Below are 26,288 nucleotides of genomic sequence, written 5' to 3' on the forward strand. Positions count from 1 at the left end.
AGTTTCTGATGCAGCCGAGCGTGCACTATTTTCGTTTACCTTCGACGGTGCGTGCCAACGCGCGCCTAACCGGCTAACACCGGGGTGCGACGCTGATTTATCCGTCTCCATTCGCTCGGGGAGCCCGTAGATCTGTTTCTCAGTGCCAGAACGCTCGTCACAGGAGGTAAAGTTCACTTCTCGCAGGCATCAGCGTCCGTGCCAGAAAGAGGAATTCACGGTCGATCGTCGCTAGCAACGGGAATCGCGATGCCCGGCATCGCGCACGTCCCGAGGATCTCATGGATCTCGCCCATGTAATTCCCATTTTCACGAGACAATCCTGACCCCGTAACACAATTCCGTGTTTCGGGGATCGTTCGATAAGTACTGGAACACCTCGACGCGTGCTCGACTTAGTTTTAGAACGGACAGATGAAAATAGAGTGCGGAGGGTGCGATTTGTTATCTTTCCGGGGACCCTGGTGCATTATTTCTAATTTTCTACAGATGGGCCGACCTGAGGTCCAATCTTTTTCTATTATATACTGCAAATGGTTCTTTGAAACAGTATTTCATGCATCCAGAAATTAAAGTCCAGAATGAGATAAATAATTTTCTGTTTTATTGAATCGTTCAACATTATTTTGAACTTTTTAAGTACAGAAAGATCTCTCGTCACTTGTTCGTTAAAGTTATCAGAATAGTTGGAGGAAGTTGAACCTAAGAATTTCTGGGATTCTACCGTAACGTTCGCGTAATCGTTCGATGATCATGCCGAACGTGAATCGTGAACAGTAATCATTAATGGCAGAGGGTCTATCATCGCATAGCAGCGCGATGCCAAAAATGCTTTTAGGAGATTGTTAGCGTTATTGGATGCCAGAGTAATCGGTCTTACACGGAGAGTAATTTCTTCTACGTAAGCAGAACGTTTACTTGCCTCCGAAAGTATAGCGAAATGAAACTATAGCAGTGTTTAGCGCGGCTCGATTGTAAAATCGGTATAGAACGGACGAAACGAACGGTTTTGTTACCTATTGTATTGATCGAGCTACGTGCGACACTCGACGATTTATCATTACGATTAGAGGCCGCCGCTATTCTTTCGCGATACCGTATCGTTACACGCAACACCGTCGTTGTCTTATCGCGCCATTATCCGACCGAAGCGATGATCGACGATACGATCCGATTTTTCCAATTACTTCGGTAACCAGTTGCCGATCGAACGCGACGAATGATGTGTTTCGCATCGTGATCAGCCGTGTCACACTCTCATATATCATGTCACGAACGTCTCAAGCCGAGGTACGCGGATATTTTCTTACCATAATCGAGTTAAAAATCCCCGATTGTGCATCACTTTTCTCGGCGCTGTTGTCTTCGTTTACGAGGACGGGAAGATCTCGAGGTACACCGTTGATCGGTTCGAATGGATTTTTAATCGTTCAATAAATTTCTAAAAACAAAGTTCTGGTTTCGAAAAATATTCAAGAATTTTATAATACTGCTGTTAAAATTGCAAAAAATTTTTAAGAGTCGTTTCTTCGTCAGGATTGATAGTGTCTTTGTCGTAACGTGGAAATTGCATCAAGTTTTATCGTGAGCTCTATTTTTAGTTAACGAGAAGTCGAATTCATGATCTTTTTTTTAACAAAACCATTTTACCGCAGCGCATTCATTTTCGCGAATTCTGCAAAAGCTTCAATGTTTACGATCAATACCATCGTTTTATGGTCATCGGTGAACCTCAGATCGCTCGTTCCCCACCAAAACGAACTATAACGATGATCACGCACCGCCCGGAGCGACGAAATCCGCTGTGTCTGATAAAAGACTTATCAGATTACGCTCGTTGTTTCGATTCGTGTAATCTGTGCTCGAGGGGAAATGTTCCGTTCGTATTTTTTCTTTCGTATAAAAATCGTTTTAACAAACGATATTGCAAGAGAAATACGTTAACGTTTTTTTTTAGAAAACGTTTCGGTCGGCGAAAGGAAACGATACTGTTCCTGGATTACGCAACAGTGATAAACAATGGTGATTAATAGCACGCTCTTAGGATAAATTGTTTCTGTTTCACTGTGTTTTGTCATAGTTTTCGCTATCCGGATCTTATCGCGATAATTAGAGGCCAGTTTTAAACGATTCAGTTTAAATACACGGTCTTCGACGAATCGTTTTATTTTGTCCATGAATCGTTAATTGTTCATTAAATTTAAATTTTTACTACGAATCTATTGAAATTTAAATTCTGATTAAAAATCGATTACGCTACGAACAATCTATTTAAATTTCTATAAAAATATTGTACATTCTTTTTATTTTCTCTCTGACATTTATCCATTCTCGTTCTTTTCTTTTCTTCCAATTTCCATTTCTATTTGGTCGAGTAATGATGCACCGAAATACCTTCGTATCCTGCGATGTCGCGAGATCCCAAGTTGTAATTAGTATCAATGATCCCGAGTCAGTCGCAAAACGATCTACGAGCCGGGGGATCTGCGTGAACTCTCTCCCCTTCGTGTATCTTCTACTTTATTTCGTCTGTTTGCTTCCCCGAACGCTTTCCTTTGATAATAAACTGTGACGCCGAGGGAAATGCACTTCGTTCATGGACGTTTATTATTAGACCGTGCATTTTTTACGGGAAATCCAATCTACCCGGTCTGCAATTATTGAATCACTACACACGAAGCAACAGTAAATTTCATTTTCGTCTAGCAACACTCCGGTGAAATTCATTTCATCTCCGATAACTAAGTCACGCGAAAACATCGAATATGAAATTCTATTCGAAACATCGTCGCTGCAAAATGCATCTCGCATCGCTTGTAAAATCTGCTCTTTTCGTTTTGAATGATTCGAAACTGTTAATTACGAATTTAATTACGAATTCCAATAATAGTCTTCGCTAAGCACGTTTTTTAACGAAAAGAAAAAAATGACGAGCGTTCTTCCATCTGTAAAAAAATTGTAAATACGAGAAATTATATGGGTGACACCGGTTCGATAAAAAAACGTACCATTGGGTGACCGTGACAATTTAAGGCTAATAGGATAATAAGAAAATTGTCACGATTTGTTTTCGTTGTGCTTCCTGCGACGTTCCATCGATAAGATCGACTGGCTTGGATCGGTGTAACTTAGATAAACGTGGAAAAGACAGTTTATCGCGCCGGTTTGTTTTTATTTCGTTCACCGATACACCCGAATCTTCGCTGATAAGCCGCAGTCTTCGCGCGTGTACCGTGAAGAATGTAACGCCGGATCGTTTGGTCGTGTAAACACGAGACAGTTTATTGTTTGTGCTACTGGAAGTTGAACTAATTTCAACAAAGCTGTGTAACGCTTGGATCTAGTGACATTCTCGAATGCTGCAAGAATTGATTAAGCTATCACAGCGAACAGTGACCATCGATTTTCAATTCTGCTTTCAATTATTTTCTGCAAATAGTGTGACCTGTGTGTTAGGGCATATAGTTTTGTTGCAAACGAGTTTTACAGTTTACAATTACGACTCGGAAAATTTACTTCGAGGATTTAATAATTTCATAAGGCTTTACACGTATCAAGTTTTGTTCATATCGAATATAAAATGGTCTTCAGTGAAACTTTATTGCTTTGAAAGTCAACAAAATAATTCCACTATCTACATTCCATTGCATCAATCTTTCAACTTTCGTTTCCAGACAACAAACATTCCTCTTTCTTTTTAATTTAGTAAATGATACAATCGTTCCTCCAATTCGATAAACAACACAAGCGTTGCTTAAATTGTCATTTCCGTAGTCTGCAAAAATGTTTCCAAGAATCTCTGATCCTCGAGAGCATTAAAGCCTGAGTACTCTCTGCCGCAACTTAGCATACACGACGAATCTGTTCGATCTCGTTGATTCCGTGTTCGCGGCATCGTTGGTGGCCCCCCGTAGGCGATTCATTCGCGATTAGAACGACCGTGCGCGCTCTGGCAACGAGAGACAACCGTACGAGGCAAACAGTGAAGCATTGGCGCGTAAAGAGCAATAAATCACGGATGTTGTGTAAACCGCGACACGTGCGAAACGTTTTGCAAATATGTGTTTAAAGGAGCACGGTGCATTGTAACCCGGATGCCAAGAGACCGGAGAAGCCTCGAGTCACGAGGCTGTTTAGATCGTACGGAGACACATCGGCGCGAAATTAGAAACATGTTTCTCGCCTCTGTGCGCTCGGTCTTCGTTAATCGGGATCTGCTTATCGTTAGCGGACTGGTTGTACAGCTTGGAACCGAAACAACGAACGGAAAGAACATTTCATTCCCGAGATGCGTGCTCGAAGGTCTCTCAGAATCGATTACACGAAACGAAAGCGAGCAGCCGTTTTCACGGCACGCAGAATTTGTTGCAACCGGTGGCGATTTCGAAACGGGATCTACGTGGAAACACGATTTGATATTGTATTCATCATTTTTCGCAGCTCGCGTCGCTCTGCGAATAATTCATTTCAACGGTCGATTGATCAGAGTGCTGTCGTTGGAGGCGTGTCTGATCATCGTTCACCTATTCTACTTCTAAACGTGATCACTAGATTGCCGATTTTATGCACTGTTACGAGAAAAATAAGAAAACATGAAAAATATTATTATGTTATTTTCAACCTAAATTGAATTTATTAAAGAAACGAGTTTCTGGTTTGTTATCTTATCGTAATTGGAGTTTTTGCTGCGTGAAAATCTACGGTCTAGTAATTATGCTTGTTATACAGCAAACGTTTTGCTGCTTTAGAAAAATTACTTCTTCAAACAAGGAAGAAAACTTTGGAATTTATTTAAACACTTTGAAGATCTTGCACTAGCACAATCGTTTACAATACTTTAATAACTCGAAGTAATTCGAATTATGCCACCGGTTGCAAGACATGTACAGGGTGTCCAAAATGATTACACGAAACATTGTTACTAATTTCTGGGAGTAAAAGTAAGAGGATATGATCTTGTTTATATTTTAGTAAAAATGGTTACAATCGAAAGCTTGCAAAAAAAAAAGGTGACTGGATTTTCCTTTCGGTACACAAGACACGAGCTAATTGCCGGTGTTTTTCTAATCGTTTCACGCAATGTGTGTTAACTAATTGAGGTCAGCGCAAAGCAGCGTTTAGCAGCTACAAAGGAAAAAGTTTGCTTGGCAAATATTAGTACCTTGAATTCGCAATGCATTCGCTGGGACGAGAGGGAAGCAGCAAGAACCCCGCCGTGGAATATTCATAAGAACTAGAAATGGAGCTATGGTAAACGCTGCCAATTTCTTCTCGTCCTTGAACGAAAAACCTGTTCGGTGCTGTATTAACGTATCTCCGACACGTTTCACTCTTTATGAGCGACCGTAAAATATCCTATTATTTCGTCGTCACTCAATATCTTTTTGTACAATGTCGAGACAAACATTTATTACTTGACGACTTCAGTATTGACAATGTTAAAATTCCACGCTCGCGACATGCCTAAATATTTGGAAAGCTGCCTTTTTAACCCCTTGCCTTACGATTTGATTTCCAACTGTGCGGGCCCAAAGTCTTGTTTATGTTTGGTCCGGTAGACTTACCACGTCTTTGAGACGTTTTGTTTATGTTTGGCCCCGAAAAACTATCACGTCTCTCATACGTCATTGTAAGCTAAGGGGTTAAAGAATAACATAATTTTATTACCGGAAAAATTAATTTTTACACAAGTATTGCTTCCATTAATAATTTCAATAAATTAAGGAGGACGTAAGTCTTTCCACCATCTTGACTGTTTGGTATTTCACTTAATCAATATTGCGACAATAGTACATGGACCATAGTAAAGTAAAAATGTCGAAGAGCAATCGATAGCTTGCGTTAGATACGATCTCTTACTTTTATTCGTGCCTTCTGGCACCGTTCACGGGGAAAAATCGAAAAATCCGAGGACATCCTGTACAGCGTCGCAAGGATTACGCGCGCGACCTTGGTCGGTCTTATTAGCCGAGAGACAAAAGGAAACGAAAATGGGTCGGTGCTTTAACGAAACGTTCTTGCCAAACCTAGTGCCAACTGATACTGCTGGAATATGAGAGTGTGTCCTGATATCGACCTGGTTTCCATGGAATACATGAATGAGAGGAGTAGCTTACGGTCTTCTGATCAGGGAAGCTCCGCTTCCTCGTCGTCGTTGATCCCACAGGGATTTGGGCGCAGTTATGGATCGTTTTCCTCGTGTCAGCAGGCGATACAGTCATTTTGGAGCAGAAGCAAACAGGTACTCGATAAACGTACATTGAAAATCCCGTCGGCCGTGAACTGTTCCAATATACAGCGTTCGTGAGAAAAATAAATTCTAAGAGATACGGTGACCTCGGAAAAGAATAACTTGGGAAAAAGGATAGCAGAGGACTCGCTCTTTCAAACGAGCCTAGAAAGTAAAAGTTTTGCCCTTTAGAACAAGCTCAATTAGATCTCTGTACCAATTCTTATAGCAAAATTACAACACCTCGAACACCAAAGAGACTTTTTGTCTCGTGATTGAGCGATCGCTTAATTATGACCGCGGTTGTAGCAAATTGCCGGGTTGGTTCGCCGCGTATCGTTTCTGTCGCAGCCATAAACGTCCACCACAGGTGGACCAGAACTGAATGAGCAGTTCTGTCGTTCAGGTAGAATGTGCCAAGATTTTTCGACGTGCTACGAAAGACAAACGACGTCGGCATCAGTGTCGTCGGGACATTTGTTGCGCGGATTACGCTCGATTACCACGGCTGTCCGGCCACTCGATGACGGATTTAGCGCTGCTAATTACAAGATAAGTTTACAAGGCTGAAAGCTTGTAAAGAGGCGGCGCTCTAATTAAATCAGCCGCGCGGAAGTTTCGGAAGCCTCGGTGATTAAGTCGGGACGCCTTCGAAGCTCGACGTTGACGTTCACTTTTACGTGTTGCTCTCGGTGATTTCCTGTGACTGAAAACATACCTCGGCGTCGAGAATATTTATGCGCTCGCGTGGGTCATACCGGTTGCCTCTCGCAACTGTCTTGCATCGTTCCATCTCGCTGGAATTCTGTTATTAACATTAGACCGGCCGAGCGCTAAAGATGTCTCTGCCACGTGCTTCTTTATACGAGTTACAAGAGTGAATTTATTTCGACATCTCGTTATTTAAATTGCGTGTGTGCTAAGGAATTTGTTAAATCGTTTCTACAATTTTAAATTTAGCTTTAATATGAGTAATCGCGCCGTTATGCGCGATTTATTGCAGGAAAAATAAGTTAACTTTTAACACGTCTACTTGCCAACCTTGACACATCTCATAGTCTGTCGACACGTGTGTTAAACGTTCATTACTAACAAAAAGGCGTCATAAAAAGGATTTATTTATTACTTTTTACTTATTACTATTGATTTGTTTAGTTTTTAAAATTTCGTCGTCTACGACAGATTTCTCCAAAATAGACTTGGCAGTCGACGTGTTAACGTTTCAAAGAAATTGTTGTTTATGTCGCAACAAACGTAGCAGCTTTCTTAATAAAGATCTCATTGTAAATGAACTATTTCTATTTGAGTGCCCACAAGCTCCGAATGGACCGCGAGCATAAGGAAGAGGCAGTCGCAATTGCAGCCGCCTGTTTTCCTACGCGCAGTTGTTCCTTTTTATGGGCGTCGGTAAACGATGACACTCGCACACAATTGATTAGCGAGCGGAGAAACTTAATTGGCCCAAGTGCCGCGACCAGCGCAAGGACGACACACGCGTTTAGAACCGCGCTCGCTGAGAAAATATTTTTCTAACCGGAGCGTCGCTTTTTAGATAGCCGCCGCGTACTACGCATCCTTTCAGCTAATTTTTATCGGGACCGATTTCGCGGGCTCCGTATATACCAGTTTGAGCTGCACTTATCGGCGAACGTAAACGCGCGAACTGAATTAGGTGCGAATTTATGGTTCGTCGTCGCGGCTCCAACAGTTTCTGTATAGCACAAAAAGTAACATTTCATTCGCAAGCAAGAGATAATATATACAATACTAATCGCATTTGTAATTTGTTATTTGCTACTGAAAATAAAATTTTTCTAATTCTGATTGTCGAAAAATCACAGACGGCTTTATCGCTGTCGATCCCTACTATTTTCCAAAATTTCTGAATGAAAAATGCTACATCGCAACTTGTCTTTAATAAACAAACTGCAAATGGTCGCGCTTAAAAATCTCGTCTACTTCTTCCACAAAAAAATCACAGAGACGATCTTGAAACGACTGTAGAAAAATTCTCAATTCACGATTTGTCAAGTCTATTCATATTTTTCACGCAATTATGGTTCCGTGGATCTTGTTAGGTATGCGGAAGCTGCGTACCCGACTTCGTCACCTTCTTGTGACCTCATTCCTTTAATTGTTTTTGTCGAAATCGCACCGCTGCCGGAACAAATATTTAACTTCTCCGTCTGGGTCGGTTCCTCGGCGCGGAGTGTCATAGATCGTCCCCGCGTTCCTTGGATCGTTCGATCTACGATCCACGCGCGCGCCGCTCGCGATCTTATCAGCGAGATCCTGTGCAACTCAGCGCGCCAGTTTGGAGATCCCAACACGGGATATATAAGCGTGACACGAGCGAGTCGCTAGACAATGTTTCTCGCGCGGTCTCGCACGCGTCTCATCGATCTCGCGGCTGCGATCCACGATCCAGTACGTTGCTGGATCTGCTGAGAGAGGACCACCGCGAACCGGAAGAAAGGAAATTTGGATCGATGACCGGACGAAACCTGGAGAAAATGCTCAGGCTCACCACTTTGTCGAGGGTCCGTCTTTTTCACGGTATTGATCTGTAGATCGCGGATTCGTTTAGGATCCGGTATACAATCTCGAACTTCAAATAGTCCAATCGTCGCGTGATAATGTGTACAATGATTGCGGAACGTCGTCAAATTTTGAATGGCTTCCTACAATCGTAGATACGAGATTATTCTCTCAATATTTAGGACAAGATTATTTTCACAATATTTATAAATAGGTCAACGAAGATATTCAATTGAAACTTTGTGGGTTCGTTTAGCATTGTTTGGACAACAGGCGAGAATTTTATCTTGCATGGATTTCGGCTTTGACCGAAGTGGCAGCGATGTTTCAGATGCACCTGAGAACGATTTTTACGTCGAGCGTACAATCGTTGATTGTTGTTTCATAAAGCAAGAAGTTCCAAAAGATCTTTTACCTGCATGCTTCCGACTGTATTGTCCTCTTTGGTTAATTTGTCTCAACTAACATTTCTGATCATTCAGAATAGTATAGAGAAAGGTATGTGATGTTCCAAATATTTTAAAATGTCCTGAAAGGTAGCAAAATTTCTAGATAAGACTTAATAACGAAGGATGACAGAGTATAGTTTAAACTATATTGAATCAGGATTGACTAACAACCGATAGAAAAATTATTGTCTCGGATAAGATTTCTTGTCTTCGTAGCGAAGGAAGTGGTTACATCGAAGATCCGGTAAACAGTGTCATCGGTATCTCAAATAATGTCGTAAATCTTAATGAAACATTTCAGTGACAAATGGTGCCAACAGTAGGAACCAATGTACCACACCCACTCACGACAACAATTCAATTCGTCTTAAAACGTACAGCAGCAAAGAGACAACAGTTGTAATATCGATGTTCGCTCTCCAACTGCACACACTTTTTCCGGAAGAGGAAGCTGGATTTTACAAAGCTAGGAGCCACGATTTTTCCGTCGGAAGAAGAACGAGAACGAAGAAACAGTGTTCGACCATTGCGTCACTGTGTCCCATCGACATGTTGGATCATCGAGTAACGAAGGTTCCCACCATACTCGATCGCGGCTATTGACGATCATTCTGGATCACGGTCGCAATCTGACCGAAGAAAGAATGCGATGCGGAAGGCTAAAGACGATCGGATCAAGATCACGACGCATCATTTCCGAATCAGCATTGAAGAGGAGGAAGAAGACGAAGAGAGCAAGAAGAAACAACCAGCTGAAGAGTCGGTTGAAGCATCGACGGGCAGGAGGGTGTCGATCAAGATCGAAGCTGAGCCTGGAACGTCTCTAATTGTTGATCCTACGAGTCGCGATCATCCTGATGCAGTTCAATCGATCGGAGACCATGCGCGGATCGATCCTCCGCAGATTTTCGAAATTGAGACGGTACTCGGAGACCAAGATGATAAATCTGACGGTAGATCAAGGACTGAAGAATCTGCAGAGTCTAGAAGTTTCGAGGACCCAGGAGACAAGGATATTACGGAGCTTGCAGATGCAAATGAGCCAAAGAAACTCGAGACACCGAGTTGCCAAGAGAAACAGAGTGAACCTTTAGCTGCCAAAGGCTCGACGACTGATCGAGTCTCGGATGCTGGAATCGGGGACTCTGCAGCGTCGATGACGATCTTGAACCGGAATTTGGCCGGGTTCCACGCGGTCGATCTTTCTTCCTCGGGGAAATCCACGGTCGCCGCAACCTTGTACCAAAATGTTGATTCGCAAAAGAGTCTTATTCGCGGACCAAGCTCGGTCCCGCATCATTCTGCCAGGCTCCCCGACTGTACCGCAATTATGCTCAGAGATCAGGAGCAGATCTCTGAGTTCAGCGAGGCACCTGGATCGAGCCTGATCGACGCGAATGAATCGAGGAAGAGGCAGACTTCTGTCAAAGCGGAGCCATTGTCAGGGTCTGAACAGGTAGCTGGAGATGATGTTGGCGAAGTTCCAATCAAGGGCGAGGCGAAAGAAACGTTCCGGACCGAGACGAGGGAGCAGAAAGTATCGCAGAGTCCTTGGGAACAGGAGTCTCCAGGGTCGAGAATGTTTGAACAAGTGGTTGGCAGTGGCGATGGTAGATATAGTCCATTAAAAGATCACCCGAGCTTGGAATCCTCTAGTACAATGGAGAAACGCGTTCCTGAAGCTGGATACTCTTCGTTGGAAGCTCAAGATAGCACTGAAGAGGTGTCTCTAAGTGATCGGCTGAGATCCTGGAATCGGACGGAGAGGAGAGGCTCTCAAAAAAGCGTTGCTTCCACTAGATCCTTTAAATCCTCGGACTCTCCAAGATCGCCCGGACCCTTGGCTGGAGTTGCTAGAAGCGTTTCGTTCGAAGATCAAATAAAATCGAAACCCTGGTCTCCTATAAAACGAAGAGAATCTCAACGAAGCAATTCTTCAGCTAGATCCTTCAAAGACAAGTCTTCGGAATCCTCGAGATCGTTCGACTACCCAATCAGCCCCGAAGCTCCTCTCAGAAGAGTTTCGGTAGACCATCAGCAAAAATCTTGTAGTCTATTGGAACGAAGGGAATCACAGGGAAGCGTCTCTTCGGCAATGTCCTTCAAATCGAAGCCTCCAGGATTACCAGAAGAATTAGTAGCCAGCAGCGAAGGGAGCCCTAAAAATGTCCCTTACATTTTGACAAACATAAACGAAGTTGAGAAAAGAGCTTACACACCGTCAGCTTCCTCAGGTCAGGTGTCCAGCCCTGCAGTGATCAGCGCCTTGGAAAAATCGATCTTGTTAGCCTCCCAGAAGAGTCCATCCATCCAAGCCAGTCCTTTATTGATCAGAAGGTGTCTCAAAGCTGAAGCAGCAGCCAGGTCCAGTCTAGATAACTCTTCTTTGAAAATCCAAGACCCGGAAGAGGTGGACGAAGTGTATCTGAAAAGGAGATTGACGTTGCCAGCAATAAGTTTCGGCAAGCACAGTGCAACTGTCGAACCTAGCCCCCTGTGGATTAGAAGAAGCCTGAAAAAGGCTGAAGCTGCAGCCAACCCATCACCAAAAAATGAAGACACGGAAGAAGCTAATCTACTGAAAAGGAGATTAACCATGCCGATGGTTGGGTCCAAAAAAGACAGCACAACGATTCGAGTTAGCCCCTTGCTGCTCAGAAGGTGGCTTAAAGCGGAAACTGCTGCAAACAATTCTGCAACGAACGATTCTGCTACAAAGAATTCCGCAACAACAAAGACTCAGAACCAAAAAGACGAAACCGAAACGACTGCAGGTGCCCAGGCACCGTCGAAAAGAAGACTGACAATGCCGATGGTGGGGTACGATCAGGATTCACCGAAGACTCCCACCCACGCGGATGCTTTATCTGGAACCAGCGTGAACCCGATTAGGCGATCGAGCATAGCAAGTGCTGCGATCTGCTCGAGCCTCGTTCCCAGCTTGGTAGGCGCCTTTCCAGGTATCCCGAACTGTTTGCTACCAAGCGCCGAGGACAATGGTTCGCTGCCAGTACCAGCAACATCCGAGGCTTCTGGTAGAAGCGGACTCAGGTTAAAACTGCCGTTCCTGCGGCTTCATATACCGGAGCACCAGCCGGCCACCACTTGGCAGGAACAAGACGATCCAGAGTCCCACCAGCATCATCATCATCATCATCATCACCACCACGTTTTCCCCTATTTCCACGTGCCTACGATTACGTTCACCGCACAGGCTGATGGCGAGTCCGGGCGCAAGTTCAACTTCGGCATTCGCAGACACTCGCAGACGGTTAGTCGCCGCGTGGATGTCGACCAGAACTGGCTTCTCATTAACGGCTGGTTCATACTATTGTTGATTGTTGTTGTTGAGTTTGTTGACGAGTTTGTTTATTTCGATGTGTTTTCTAACGATTTCTTAACATCGTCGTGTTATCGCCGAGTGGAGGATCGATGATGGATCGGTGAGCCCATTTATGGACGCTGTGTCGCTAATCCGGAGTGCTGGCGTTTATGCCGATTTGGGATTTGCCGTCGGTGATTTTGCAGATACGCGTGTTTATCGTGCTCGTAAAAGTTTATGCGAATTGTTCGGTTCGAGGATCGCTGTGAATGCGTTAGACGTTTACGGTTTATTGATCCTTGCGCTTAGAATTTTGCATTTGGAGTGCTTATTTTTCGAGAATCGATGGAATAGAAACGCCGTGTTATTAATCACTGAGCTTTTCTTTACTCGTTTGATTTTGATATGAGATTTTGATACGTACTTACGTAAACGAATAATCTTTTTGATTTAATACCATTGTTTTTTTGCAGAAAAGTCGTGATGCTTTTGAAGGTAACAAACAAAGTTTTGTGAAGATTTCGCCACGATTTTTGAATGCCTTTGCTTTTAAAGGGATTAACGCCATTTTTATCGATTTTTCGCGCATGTTTATTTTTACGAAATCAGTTTTATCAGTGGTTAAAGATAGAATAAATCATAAATCGCTCTTTTAAATATTGTCTTTCGACCGGGTGAACGAAAACTTCTAAAAGGTGTTTTCAAACGTATTCGCTAAAAATATTAATAAAACGTGAACTAACTATTTAAAATTCGATCTCTTTACCATATTATTGTATTCTTTTAATACAATATCAAATATTATATATAAATCTTGTTCTTTATAATTCTATGTGTCATTATTTTAATTATCGTAAAATAAAAGTGACGGTATGCCGGACAACTTCTCTAATTAGGGTGTTTTTTTTATACATTCGAATTATAAATCAGAAAGTCTTACAAGGGGATCAATCTAAGTCAAGTATGACCCATATAAAAATGCAAAATATTTAATTTGTCATTAGCTTGCAACCAGCGTACGTCCATTCCCATACTTGGGCTCACAGTCGCGGAAACATGACGGTCGCAAACCGCACAGTTTTCTGTCGATGACTAATGCTAGACTGTAAGCATTATCGTGATCGACGTTATCGCAAGTTCAATAAAGATATTTCTGATCAATTCGCGCGTGAAGTCGAACCTCGAAGGATTTTATGAACACATTTTTGGCCGGCGGTCGTTGTCAACTAAATCAGACATAGCGCAAACTATTTACACAAAAATCTATGACAGCGGTTTCATTGCAGATGAGCTGAGATTAATGAGTAAACACTAGTAAATCCTTGCAGTGACCGTGCCACGGAGTCATTTAATTTATACAGCAGTCGCGTTCCGCGAATCGTGGGCACAATGTCACGGACAATAATCATTAATCATCGGCATAGTGATTCGGACGTGGCTTTCAATGATCAACTACTTTGTTCGATCGTGAGATCTCTATTGATTCAATCCTTTCCGATCTATTCACCGTGAACCGAGTGACGCGATTTTCCTTTAGCATCCTCTCACAGGAAGCAATTTGCTTCAGTCGAAAACCAAAGTATTCAAAGATTGAAAGGATAGGAGAATTCTAAGAGATCCAATACTTCCTGCGTTGCCAAAATAACTTAATCAAATTCAAAATTGTTTTCTAAATTTGCAGGAAGTGTTAATCAAATAACGTTACATTTTAAAATCGATAATTTGTCTTGTTTTTTCGTAAGTCAGCACGCACGTGCTCGCTGCGGATAAAACTGAAGCTAGTCGCTGCCATAAAACGATTATTCACAGATTATCGCATTGATCCTGAAAATACTCGCGATAAACTCCTGGATAGATAAGCCTGACGTTAAAAATGAACGATGACGATTCTAAAAATTATTTTCGAAAGTTAATTTTACTTTGAGCAGCTTAAACATTTCATTATCGTTAATCTGCTTGTCGCAGGATTAAGGCTATATTGCGGACGTAAGCAGGCTTTAGGCTGCGAGAAGCAGAAATTCTATCGTGAGCGATAGAGACAGAAATCCTATCGTTTGATTGTCCGACGATGATATCGCGATAACGAACGCCAACAGTCTGAGAATTTGTCGGAAATGTGATTTAAAGGCTAGACTGCCGATTTCGCGTGGCTCCATTGACACCGGAGCCCACCAATCCGCGTTTGATAGCCAAGAGTCAACGTCGCTATCGAGACGACTATAACATGCTCCGCACAAGCTGATCGGAGTCTGTTGTAGACCGCATGTAATGTTCCGCGCGTCTTCGTGTTCGGTAACGCATCTTTACCAGACGTCTTTAAATATTCATGGAGCAAGACGTACGTCTTGGTCATTTCTCCTTGGACAGTAAGTAGAAACGGTTCGCCTAATTCTGATACCGGGTATGCGAGTGCCTCGTGAATAACATATCTTGCTTATGCATGAAAGCGACATCGATTTTATACGTCGACTTTTGATGGCTTACTTTTCACGGACTGAATCGTGGTGTGAACTGGAAATGTTGCATCCCGTTGAATGGGAATGCAGGAAACTGGGAACGGAGTTATCAAGTTGGAAAAGTTGCGCCGGTAGCAGGAAATGAATGCACTTTTGCGATGCACTAATGAAATGATTAACAACTGTTTGCGATTGGATTGTCGTGTCGCTAAAGAGCAGAAGCTTCGTGTTCAGCAACGTTAAACAATTTCTGCATTTCTGCATTTTCTTCACCATTGACATTATCGTTACGTGGAAAGCGATCCGCGTTTAAGTGCCATAAGGTGCAAATTATGGTGGCGTTATGCGCAAGTTTCGCCACCATTCGCTCTCGTGCTGTTCGAGTTGCTCGGATTTATTATTCTTCTCGTACAACATTTACGAGTACAAATATCACAGTTTCAATTTATGCGGAAAGCTGTTCGCGAAACGATCGAAGTTTCGTGACGTGAATGTTAAAGGTTCGACGGTACAGAACTGTCCAAGCTGCGTCGGTGGTGTACTTCGATACCCTACAGTCGACGTCTACCTTTCATTCAACGCTTCCTCGACTCTGATTAGTACCTTATCGTCGCCCTACATTCTATTCTACTCCATTAAATCTGGACGTCCTTCCCGGCACGGAGTTGGCTATATTTACAGAGGCAATGCGGAGATTAAAACGTTCAGTGGACAATTACGAGAATCCCTTTTATGTACAGAATGTCCCAAAATCTGCAACTCGAGCCAAGAACAACGATATTTTACTAGGAAACCAATAAAAAATATCTAATTAAGAAATCTTCCGTTGTGGTCGAAATTCCGCTTGAATGTTAAACATACGCACACCTGTTGATTGAAGGCACGTGCACTTAGAAAATCTTCAAAGACCTCTCGCAAAAATTCGTTCTTCTGATTATATCTAATTTTTTTGCACAAGCATCTGCAATATGGCTGGATTGCAAGTTGCAGAACACCCCGTAGATTAAAATGTCAGACGGGGTTGAGAAGCAATTTGCCACAACCTTTCAAATAAAACTGTTCTCTCCGTTCTTAATAAATTGCAATTCAACGTTATTGTTCCCATTATTAGATGGGAATTGAAACTCGCTTTCAATTGTGTCCCTTCACCGTTCGAGTTCCAATTGAGAGCCAGAAGAACTCCGAACGACCGGGTTTGTTAATTAGTTATTCGAAACCGTTTCCAGTCGGCAAGCAATTCCCAGAGAAAATTACTCGTCTTGGATTTAGAACGAAAGGATATTCTTATCGCGCGCTCGCAAACTATGCTTAAAGATAATGCCACGGACAGCCGAGCCTCCTGGTTTCCGCAAGCTACGCATCTACCAGCTCGGCGATTAATTTGCTTTCGCAGTTTTTTTGATCGGATAGGATCCCGATTCACAGTGCGAGATCCATGTTCGACGAGTTTGACTGTCTATCTTCTTTTTTTCACAGACCTTGCACCGGACTGACTCGATGGTATCGCTCTGTTACCGATCTCTCGCCAGCTATATCACGGATGATAATCTCGCGGGACTACAGAACTTCCTCGAGAACAAACGGGTGCAGGTCGACGATCGAGATGAGGTACCAAAGTTGTTGTTAGAAAGTTCATCGTGACACCAAATCAGATTTTTTAAAATTATTATTTAAGCTATAAAAAATTGTCAATTGACCTCAATCGTGGTTTTTTTCAACAGAATGGCAGCACAGCTCTCATCCTTGCAGCGAGTAAGGGGAAGATACACTTTGTGCGGGAACTCGTCAATCATGGTGCAGATGTTAACGCCGAAGATGGGGTCAGTATCATGTTGGATCTGGTCTGAAGGCTGTCTGACTACCCATTGTACAACGAAATTGATTTTCAGGATAATTGGACGGCGTTGCTTTGCGCCGCTAAGGAGGGTCACACCGATGTCTGCCTTGAGTTACTCGAGCATGGAGCCGATTTGGAGCACAGAGACATGGTAGGCTACTCTTTAATTCACTCTGTCCTTTAATCTTGAAGAATGTCTTATTTCCTGCGTTTGCCTTTTCAATTCAAGAAAGTAGTATTTACCAAGCAGTCGGAAATCACATGGGTACATCGGAAATACACACCAAGAAATATTCTATTTTTAGGGAGGGTGGACAGCGCTCATGTGGGCGACTTACAAGGGTAGGTCACCGACGGTGACGATGCTGCTAGCCCGTGGAGCTGACGTCAATGCACATGGAAATTTTCATATATCATCCTTGTTATGGGCCGCGGGCAGAGGTTACCCTGATATTGTTAAAGATCTCATCGCTCATGGTGCTAAAGTTAATGTTGGCGATAAGGTAAACCACCGTTGCTCACCTATAACTATACACCGTTCATGAGAGAGTACACTAAGATGCACTCGATACAGAATAATGCATTTCTAAATGAGTACCTTAAGGCGTGAGTCACGGATGACCCATGGTATTTAAATGTAATCCTGAAATATATACATCTAGACTAACTATGTGCTTGATCAACATGATTCTTACTGTATGGCTCACTGATGACCTATGGTATTTTATTGTACAATATATATATAAATATACATCACTGAACGCAACAAGTGTTCTCTAAACAACATTTTTCATTTGCAGTATGGTACTACAGCGTTGGTGTGGGCGTCACGTAAAGGAAATGTAGAAATAGTAGATACTCTGTTGAAATCTGGTGCTAACGTCGACACTGCTGGCATGGTGAGACTCACTACTGATTTATTAGGTTGTTAACCTTGTAGCTTGAAATATTTAGAGTGTTCTGGTTTTGGACTTGAATTTGAGTTTAGTAATTCAATTTTCTTTGCAGTACTCATGGACTGCTCTTCTGGTTGCAACCCTTGGCAATCACGTGGACGTGGTGTTACTTCTTTTGGAGCACAAGCCAAACGTGAACGCCTTGGACAAGGACGGTTGCACTGCTCTAGCAATAGCTTGCCGGGAAGGTCACCATGAAATAGCAAATGCGCTTCTAAACGCTGGTGCCTATGTTAATATCCAGGACAGAGCCGGAGACACAAACTTGATTCACGCTGTGAAGGGCGGTCACAGAGGAGTGGTTGAATCTCTTTTAAAGAAATACGCAGACGTGGACATCGCTGGAAAGGTGACCAAATTGCTGTCAATCTATCATCCCAGACAGAAGACAGGATATATCCGATTAATACCTTGACCAATTGGCTTTTAAATAGCGACGAAATTGGATCCTAAAAATAGGATATTAGATCCTAACGTTGTCCCTGTTTTGGACGAGATATTGTACACGGTGATTCTTCTTCACTATCACGCAGCGGATCGATTTTGACTTACCAAGAACTTGTTAGATCCATTTTGTTCGTTTTTTCGAGCGTAGAGATATTTTTGTAAATCTTCTGCAGCCCGCTTAGAATCACCCTGTATCTCCGGTCAGTCTGCTTTTGAGAGTCTCTCTTGTAGTTCCCTATTTTTTTGCGTTAATTTGAAGCTTGGATTATGCGCTAATTATGTCGCATAGACGACGAATAAAGAATCTAGCTAACCGTGCAAATTTTATTGACATCATTCTAGGATAAGAAAACCGCCACTTACATAGCAGTAGAAAAAGGCAATATACCGATATTAAAATTGTTACTAAACGCTAACCCAGACTTGGAGATCGCGACGAAAGACGGCGACACGCCATTACTGCGGGCAGTTAGATCGCGGAACGCTGAAATCGTGCAATTACTGCTGGACAAGAAAGCCAAGGTCTCAGCTACCGATAAAAAAGGCGACACGGTGCTTCATATAGCCATGCGAGCAAGATCAAAAGCTATCGTCGAGATATTACTGAGAAATCCGAAAAACAGTCAGCTACTGTACCGCCCGAATAGACAAGGGGAGACGCCGTACAACATTGACATTAATCACCCCAAGACGATCCTCGGGCAAATATTTGGTGCACGTGAGTTTCTGGTTCATTTCCAACTTATGCCTTCCAATTCATGTATCTCTACTTGTTTTCTAATTTGTCTTCCAATTTTGTATTCCAACCGGTGCCCACTCTTCTAGGACGTTTGAATACTAACGAGGATAATGAAAATATGCTTGGCTATGATCTGTATAGCAGTGCGTTGGCAGACATTCTTAGTGAACCATCTCTTTCAACTCCCATAACTGTTGGCCTTTATGCAAAATGGGGTTCTGGGAAATCGTTTTTATTGAACAAGTTGAGAGGTACTAACTGCAAATCTTATTTAATGTTGCTTAAGCTATAATGGTAATCTTTTTTTCAGAGGAAATGAAGAATTTCGCTCGCCAATGGATAGATCCCGTATTTCAGTTTTCTTTCTTGCTTTTCGTGGTGGTGACTCACATGTCTTTATTAGTGGGCGTCACTATAGGACTTGCCCTACAATCGTGGATAGCCGGTCTTGCCTGTGGTCTAAGTCTTATCGTGATTACTTATGCGTTTTTGATACTTATTTGGTATGCTAACAAGAGGTGAGAGACAATCGTAAAGAATTCTCTCTATACTGTCCAATTTTTTGTATTTCATAACATTGCTAATTTTCTAGATACGATTGGTACTGGCCATATAATTTTACGGTAGCTCTCACCACGAAGTTGAACTCGTTAAAATTATTATTGCAAGTGATCTTCTGCCATCCCCCTGGTGGTCAAGTTAACGATGGTGTTAATGCACAGCCAATCAAATTTTATTTCACCGATCAGACTCGAGTAGGCACATCAGCTGCTGGAGAAAATGCTGTGGTACAAATGGTGGGATCTCTGTACGATTCGATTGAGAATGATTTTGGTTCCCTGTCCACGCGACTCTACAGAGCGTTCAGACCAAAACCTGATAAGTCAACCACCACCTGGAAATGGAGACATCTTTGTTGTCTACCTTACATTGTTATATTCGAGTTCTGCTTTTGCAGTCTACTTGTTGGTATCTCTGTGCTCACCGTCTACCTCATTGACCTCTCTACCGATAAGTGAGTACAGAATTTAACGTTTCTACACCTCTATATATTATGAAAAAGAACTCAATCACGATTATCACTTGCAGGATAACGATAGAAAAGGTCACGGCACACATTATCATGGTAACAGTTGCCTTAATACTAGCTGTCAGTGTAATAGCGAACTTGTACACATGGAATCGAACATTGCAAGCATTAGTTTTCTCCCAAAGACGGCATCTCCAACGTAGCATATCCAAGTTGGAGACCTTGAAAAGTGAAGGCTTCATACAAACTTTGAGAAGCGAAGTTAATTTAATGACAGAAATGGTGCGTGGAACTATTACTATAATCAGAATTTTATTTAACATATTTTGTGTACATTGAATAATAAAATTTTGGGATAAAAATAGGTGAAATGTCTAGATAGTTTCATGGCTCAGCAGAGTAGATTAGTAATAATCGTGGATGGCTTGGACAGTTGCGAACAGGATAAGGTATTGTTAGTTTTGGATGCTATACAGGCACTGTTCAGTGATAATGGTTACCCGTTTGTCGTTATATTAGCTATCGATCCCCATATTATTGCTAAGGTATTGTATTTTCCAGCTTCTCTTAACGTTCTCACATTTCTCCGAAATAGTCGATTCGAGGAACGTGGGAGGGTTAATAAGTAATTATAATGAGAGATCATTTTTAAACGAACAATTACTCTCAACAGGCAGTGGAAGTCAATAGTAGAAGATTATTTACGGAATCGAATATTGGGGGTCACGACTACCTACGCAACATGGTGCATCTTCCATTTTATCTGCAAAATAGCGGTTTAAGGAAGGTGAAAATTGCTCAACAAACTGCCCAGCATAGTAGAAAAACCACGTGGACCGAAGCCGAGGAGAGCGTTAATTATACCACCACTAATACAATGCATCATTCTATGTCAAATAGAAGACTCAGTACGGAGTCTGGCATAATGAACAGCAATGAGAAGCTAAAACCACAAAGCAGAAAAGGCAGCAGGAAATTACGATTAAGTGAATCGATCGCAAGCAGTATTGGCAGCAATTTGAACCGATTAGGTGGTGCACAGGATCTCAATAAGATGCTTCTCACTGATGATTACTTCAGCGACGTGAATCCGCGTAGCATGAGAAGATTAATGAACGTCGTTTATGTCACTGGTAATACTAAGCTGAACAAGCTTGGTACTGATGAAACCGAAAAACTTGAACCTTGAAGGAATACGAACTTTGTTGCTTAAAATATATATTATAGATCAAGTTCTGAAAGGTCCAATTTGTTCAGTTTGTCATCAGCATGGAATGAATACCAAGTATTTATAGAATACATCTTATCTGTATTGACTGAATTCTTTATTTATATTAGGGAGATTGTTGAAAGCATTCCAAATCGATTTTAACTGGTACCACTTAGCCAGTTGGATCAATATTACAGAGCAATGGCCGTTCAGAACGTCTTGGTTGATCCTGCATTACGACATGTATGAGGACAACTTGGACGACGGCATGTCGTTGAAGAGTCTTTACGATAAGTAAGTTTCTCTTGCAATCATGATGCATTGCAAATGTTTCAGCTGTTACTTATTCTAATTAAAATGACTAGGATACGGCCGCAGATACCCGTACTTAAAGAAGTCCAGCCTCTTTTAGAGATGGATAGAGATGAGCGGAAGTTAGACATTTTTCTAACTTTCCATCGATCTAGTTTATTAGTCAGCGACATGAAGATATTCTTGCCATTCACGATTAATCTCGACCCCTACATTAAGAAAAAGATCAAGGAGGAGCAACAAAGCATCGAAGAGGAAGCAGGACTTGGACCATATAAACAGTATACTCCTTGGACCATGCATGGTGGTGGTCAAGAACCATGGAACACGAGTAGAACTGGGATAGCAAATCGAAACATGAAATTAACTAGGACACCAAGTCTACAAGGACCTGGACCGGTTCCATCGACAACGTCCTGGTGCATGCAGCCATCGTATGACTGGCAGACACTACCACCGTGGATGCAAATGCCTCATATGGAACCTGCAATTAAACCACTTTCTGCGATTACGACTCTACCGGTAAAATATACATCCAATGTTCAGTAATTACTCTTACTTAGGAATAAAAATAACAAATTTGTTCTTCTTTTACAGTCCGAAATTTTGGAGATTAGGCTGTCGAGTCTAACTGTAAATGGCATTTGCGACCTTATCGACAGAATAGAGAGTCTGAATCCAAATCAGACATCACAGTACAAAAATGTTATTAAGGATAATAACATTAATGGCAGGGTTTTGCTGCACTGCGACTTACAAGAATTGAAAAAGGCGAGTTTTGCTCATTTAAAAATTTTATGATTACTAAAATCTTACTAAACTTTTATTTTACTTTTAGGTACTTAAAATGGCTTTTGGTGATTGGGAACTGTTTCGCATGGTGATCGTATCACTTAGGGAAGTAGAGTTGTCATCGTTCAGCACATACGAAGAAGGTCCTCGCAGTGTACGATTCACTGTAGGATCAGAACAAATTCAACGAAAAGGTAGGAAAAAATAAATTTTATTTCTGACTGAAATTCTGGCGTGCATAAAGTTATAAATTATTTTTTATTATTTCATTTTATCATTTTAGATCACAATTTACAAAGCACATCGATACGTGTGCCAACACACAACGAGAAAGAAAAAGGCAACTCAAGAACCGATGGTCCACCGAGGCGAGACCAGACCAAACAATCCATCATGGAGAAACAAGTAAGCTATTTTAAAACATTGAACAGGAACGATGTCGCATAATTTTATGTTTTATAAATAATTTATTAACATGAAGTGTGATTTACGCTACAATCGTGCTCCGTTTTAGTATCAGGTAAGCAAAATATATGGTTAATGGCTTCATAGTGAAAGGAATATAAAATATTATCTAAACTAATAACTCGGTATGCATTGAATACAGCAATTTTAATGAGAAATTTCTCTTTCAGGTAACTTTGGAAGAGCAAATGATTTGCGGAGCCCTTCAAACGTTAAACGAAGAAGCTTGCGAGGATGTTCTAGATGTACCATCTCCTGCAGTGGTACCAACAGACTCACTCCCAGGTGAGCCTCCTTCTGTAGTACTTTCACTGCCTCTGGTTATAGTTCAAGAACCACCGCAGCAAGATCAAAACTGTGACATCGTATACGAGTACAGTACAAACCTTTAACGATTCAAATCGAGGGCAGCTATAATTCGATAACATATCATCATTAAGGCATCATCATAGCACTCGAAGATGGTGTATTCCACTGTTAAAAAGCAGGTGCAATTCACCAGGGAAGTTTCGTCAATTCATCTGTTAATTGAATGCTTAAACAGTATTACCAATGTGTTAGGTTTACCTGAACAAAAACAAATAAAAATGTTTTTTTGTACATAAGTACAAACTCTTGAGAGAAGTATTCACATGTTGAGGATGCCATATAGAAAATGTAGCTATTCCAAAATGTGCCAATGCGTCGTGCGAGACTGGATCCTTGTAAATAGATGAAGGATAGGTATAACGTGAATGCCACATGTTAAATAAAACCAAAACAAAATACATCCTTCGACGATACTGATTTGAATGTATGCGTTACCTTAGGTGTGAAATAAAAGCAACGTGCGCTAGTTTAGTACTACTGTTGTGGCAATGCTTGCGGAACGTGCTCAACGTTTCAACCGTATTAAGTCTAATGTTAGTGCATATTACTTCCGTTGTCGCTGTATGATACTCCAAAAAACGCTGTTGTACACGTTGTAGCTTCCGAAACCCGTTACTCTGTAACAACATTTGTAAAACCAGACTGTGATAATTGTTACTATTGTCGGGTGTAGCCGAGGTACGTTTCCTTTTCCGGACGTCACGCTGATAGATCTTGTATTCTTAGAAAGATAAGGCTTCCTCGCGAAGGAGTTTTATATACCAAAGCAATGAAATGAAAAACAAACAAGAGATCTAGGTATATTTTCATTTTTGTCGATGTATTCTTTTGTACTGTGTGTACGATTTACTGTAGACTGTCCGACCATTATATTATACAATGCGAATGGCAATAAAACTTTGTTGGAAATTCAAGGCGACATTATCTTTCTCACAGTCTAGATCTATAAGCTTACCGAGCATGATTTCATTTTATATATGTACTACACTGGTACAGGTCAGTGTAGACAATGATGATCGGTCATATTTCATTCGCAAAATCTCGCGCAATCAACGTTATCACGTTTCTTATTGTTTAATCCTCAAATATTAGCATATTGTACCACGTGATCAACGAAATTCGACCTTAAACAGATAAAAACACATATCGCCTCTGTTTTAGGGTCCACCTCGGCTGCGGCCCAGGACACGGATTACGTGATCCTACAATCCAATCCTATTCTTCATTGGGTACCTGTTAACGACGAGCCCGAAACATCCGACGATAGCTCCCTGGAGTCAACGGTTCACCTTCAACGTACGAATTCGCAACGCAGCATCGCCTCCCAACGCAGTACGAGATCGACTTGTTCATTCGGACGGAGGGACTTTAGAAAAGATGGTGGAAATGCTACCAGCAGCAAGCCATCCTCTTTATTCGTCTCTCCTCCTCCATCTCCAAGACCAGCCTTCAGATCCAAGTCCACGGACGAGAATTACGTGGCAAACAACATACCTTTGAAACCGACACTCCCTACTCCCATGAAGAAACGACGCTCGACGTCCACATTGAACGAGGAAGTAGTTCTTTCAGTACCAGTTCCGAATTCCAGCTTGGAAAAGCTGAGTAAGTTGAAAGACCGTCTCATGGGGACCCTGCCTACTTCGCCAGCCCCAGGAGAGAGTGAAGACGAGTCTACACCGTTGGTTTCTGAATTGTCTACCCCGACACACTCACAATCAGACAGCGTGTTCAAACATGATTACAGCGAGGAAAACAGTAGCTCGATATCTTCCAATAAGAGTCTACCTCGTGACGGAGAACGGTCTGTTGTAGACATTGATTATTCTGATACAGTGAGCTTAATGGTGCGTGAATCTTCGCACGTGCGGTTCCTATCTCGGCAAGATGCTGAGGAATGGGACAACCCTGAGACACCTGTCTGATATCTTCTTTCATTGCTACACCGTTAGCAAAACATTTTGCGCGACATGCGGAACATTGTACAATTTTTAACACTTTTTGGGATCTCTAACAACGACGGGGCGTTGCCGAGGAAGATCCATCAGTAGTGCCGAACTCGTAGTTAGAAATCACATGTTGAACAGTGTTATGTACAATATGTACGATATGCGGTAGCTGTAAGTAAAACAGAAGTATTCGGGGTTTGTGATAACTTTTCAGTAGTAAGATAATGATAATGATTTTAATGGGCGTTGTAAATAGTGATTAGGGGATCAAATCAGCCTCTTTTTTTATGGTGAGAATGGTTTGGACGTGTTCATGTATTATAAGATAAGTAACAATTAGTTTAGATGACGTGAGGGAAGAGAGCATGATTGTGACTTTCGATTTATTTTAGAGTCTTGACATTCCTTGATCATTGTTCAACGCATTTAACGATGCGCGTTTGTCAGTCCTCTTTTGAGGAGAAGCAATGGTGGACGAAATTTTGTTGAAGTTATAAATCGCAGATGAAAGACAGTGTGATGTAATAGGTGGAAATAAGTCAGTATGTTGGGTTGCTAAGTTGGTTTTATTAATATGCCAGGCCTTACTTTTGTGTATGTAGGTATAGAGAAACGAGTACTGCCTCTAGAGGTCAGTGTTAATGTTTCAAAGTGACCTTGGAATTGTTAGGCCTGTTAAAGTATCCTGCAATTTTGCATGCTTCTTATGTAATTTGCAAATTCGTGTGAGAAGTAATAACTATAATTTCGCTATCTGTTTGGCAATAGCAGCACATGAAAATATTAAGAAAGTGCAATGACATTAACTTTAAGTAGCTTTGATGTACTTAAGCAACCATGAATTTACTTTTCATTTATTATCGACCGATTTTGTAACCTAATGTCCAAGAACAATCATTAGTACTTCATTAAAACTTTGTATTACTTGAAATTTGTAGTCCACTAAAACGTTTCATCCATCTCCGAAGAGACTGATGAAGGGCTGAGAATATTTTTTTATTTATTAGTAAGACTTGCAGATCGCGAAATTGGACAATTTGTAAATGCGGTTGACAGTGTAACTTGACACAGATCAATAAATCTTGAAATATTTTAACACTTCGTTTCGTAATTAATAACAGAGTTCTATTGAAAGAAATATAAGGCGAAATCATTTTTTCACGTGTAAGATGATCTTGATTCTAAATG

At 41.7% G+C, this 26,288-nt stretch overlaps 1 protein-coding gene across 3 annotated transcripts; it reads left to right on the forward strand.

Annotated features, from left to right (window-relative positions):
• Positions 1–8,827: 8,827 nt before the first annotated feature.
• Positions 8,828–26,198, forward strand: Arms (Ankyrin repeat-rich membrane spanning). 3 transcript variants are annotated; one of them, XR_013493960.1, is made up of 21 exons: positions 8,829–12,487; positions 16,471–16,602; positions 16,716–16,814; positions 16,884–16,982; positions 17,137–17,334; positions 17,632–17,730; positions 17,840–18,136; positions 18,577–18,952; positions 19,060–19,224; positions 19,284–19,491; positions 19,566–19,988; positions 20,063–20,285; positions 20,369–20,548; positions 20,677–21,136; positions 21,342–21,507; positions 21,579–22,047; positions 22,123–22,296; positions 22,364–22,511; positions 22,601–22,722; positions 22,953–23,505; positions 23,592–24,065. XR_013493960.1 is itself a non-coding variant. In XM_078179509.1 (21 exons), exons 1-21 carry the CDS (start codon positions 9,866–9,868, stop codon positions 25,074–25,076), a joined length of 7,539 nt encoding a protein of 2,512 aa, XP_078035635.1. In that variant the 5' UTR covers positions 8,829–9,865; the 3' UTR covers positions 25,077–26,198. The 3 variants fall into 3 exon arrangements, 2 of the variants coding, with proteins under 2 accessions (XP_078035636.1, XP_078035635.1); XM_078179509.1 differs by lacking the exon at positions 23,592–24,065 and adding an exon at positions 24,313–26,198 and having other exon boundaries at positions 22,953–23,067; XM_078179510.1 differs by lacking the exons at positions 22,953–23,505; positions 23,592–24,065 and adding an exon at positions 24,313–24,490 and having other exon boundaries at positions 8,828–12,487.
• Positions 26,199–26,288: the final 90 nt, after the last annotated feature.

Source organism: Augochlora pura, chromosome 4 (assembly GCF_028453695.1).
Source record: "Augochlora pura isolate Apur16 chromosome 4, APUR_v2.2.1, whole genome shotgun sequence".
Classification (NCBI taxonomy): Eukaryota; Metazoa; Arthropoda; class Insecta; order Hymenoptera; family Halictidae; genus Augochlora; species Augochlora pura.

Excerpts from the sequence above, each read along its gene's own strand:
- Arms (XM_078179509.1), top strand. The coding sequence starts at position 9,866 with ATGCGGAAGGCTAAAGACGATCGGATCAAGATCACGACGCATCATTTC. Across the intron at positions 12,488-16,470 it reads TTCGCAGACACTCGCAGACG|ACCTTGCACCGGACTGACTC; the intron begins GTTAGTCGCCGC and ends TTTTTTTCACAG. Across the intron at positions 19,492-19,565 it reads ATTTGGTATGCTAACAAGAG|ATACGATTGGTACTGGCCAT; the intron begins GTGAGAGACAAT and ends CTAATTTTCTAG.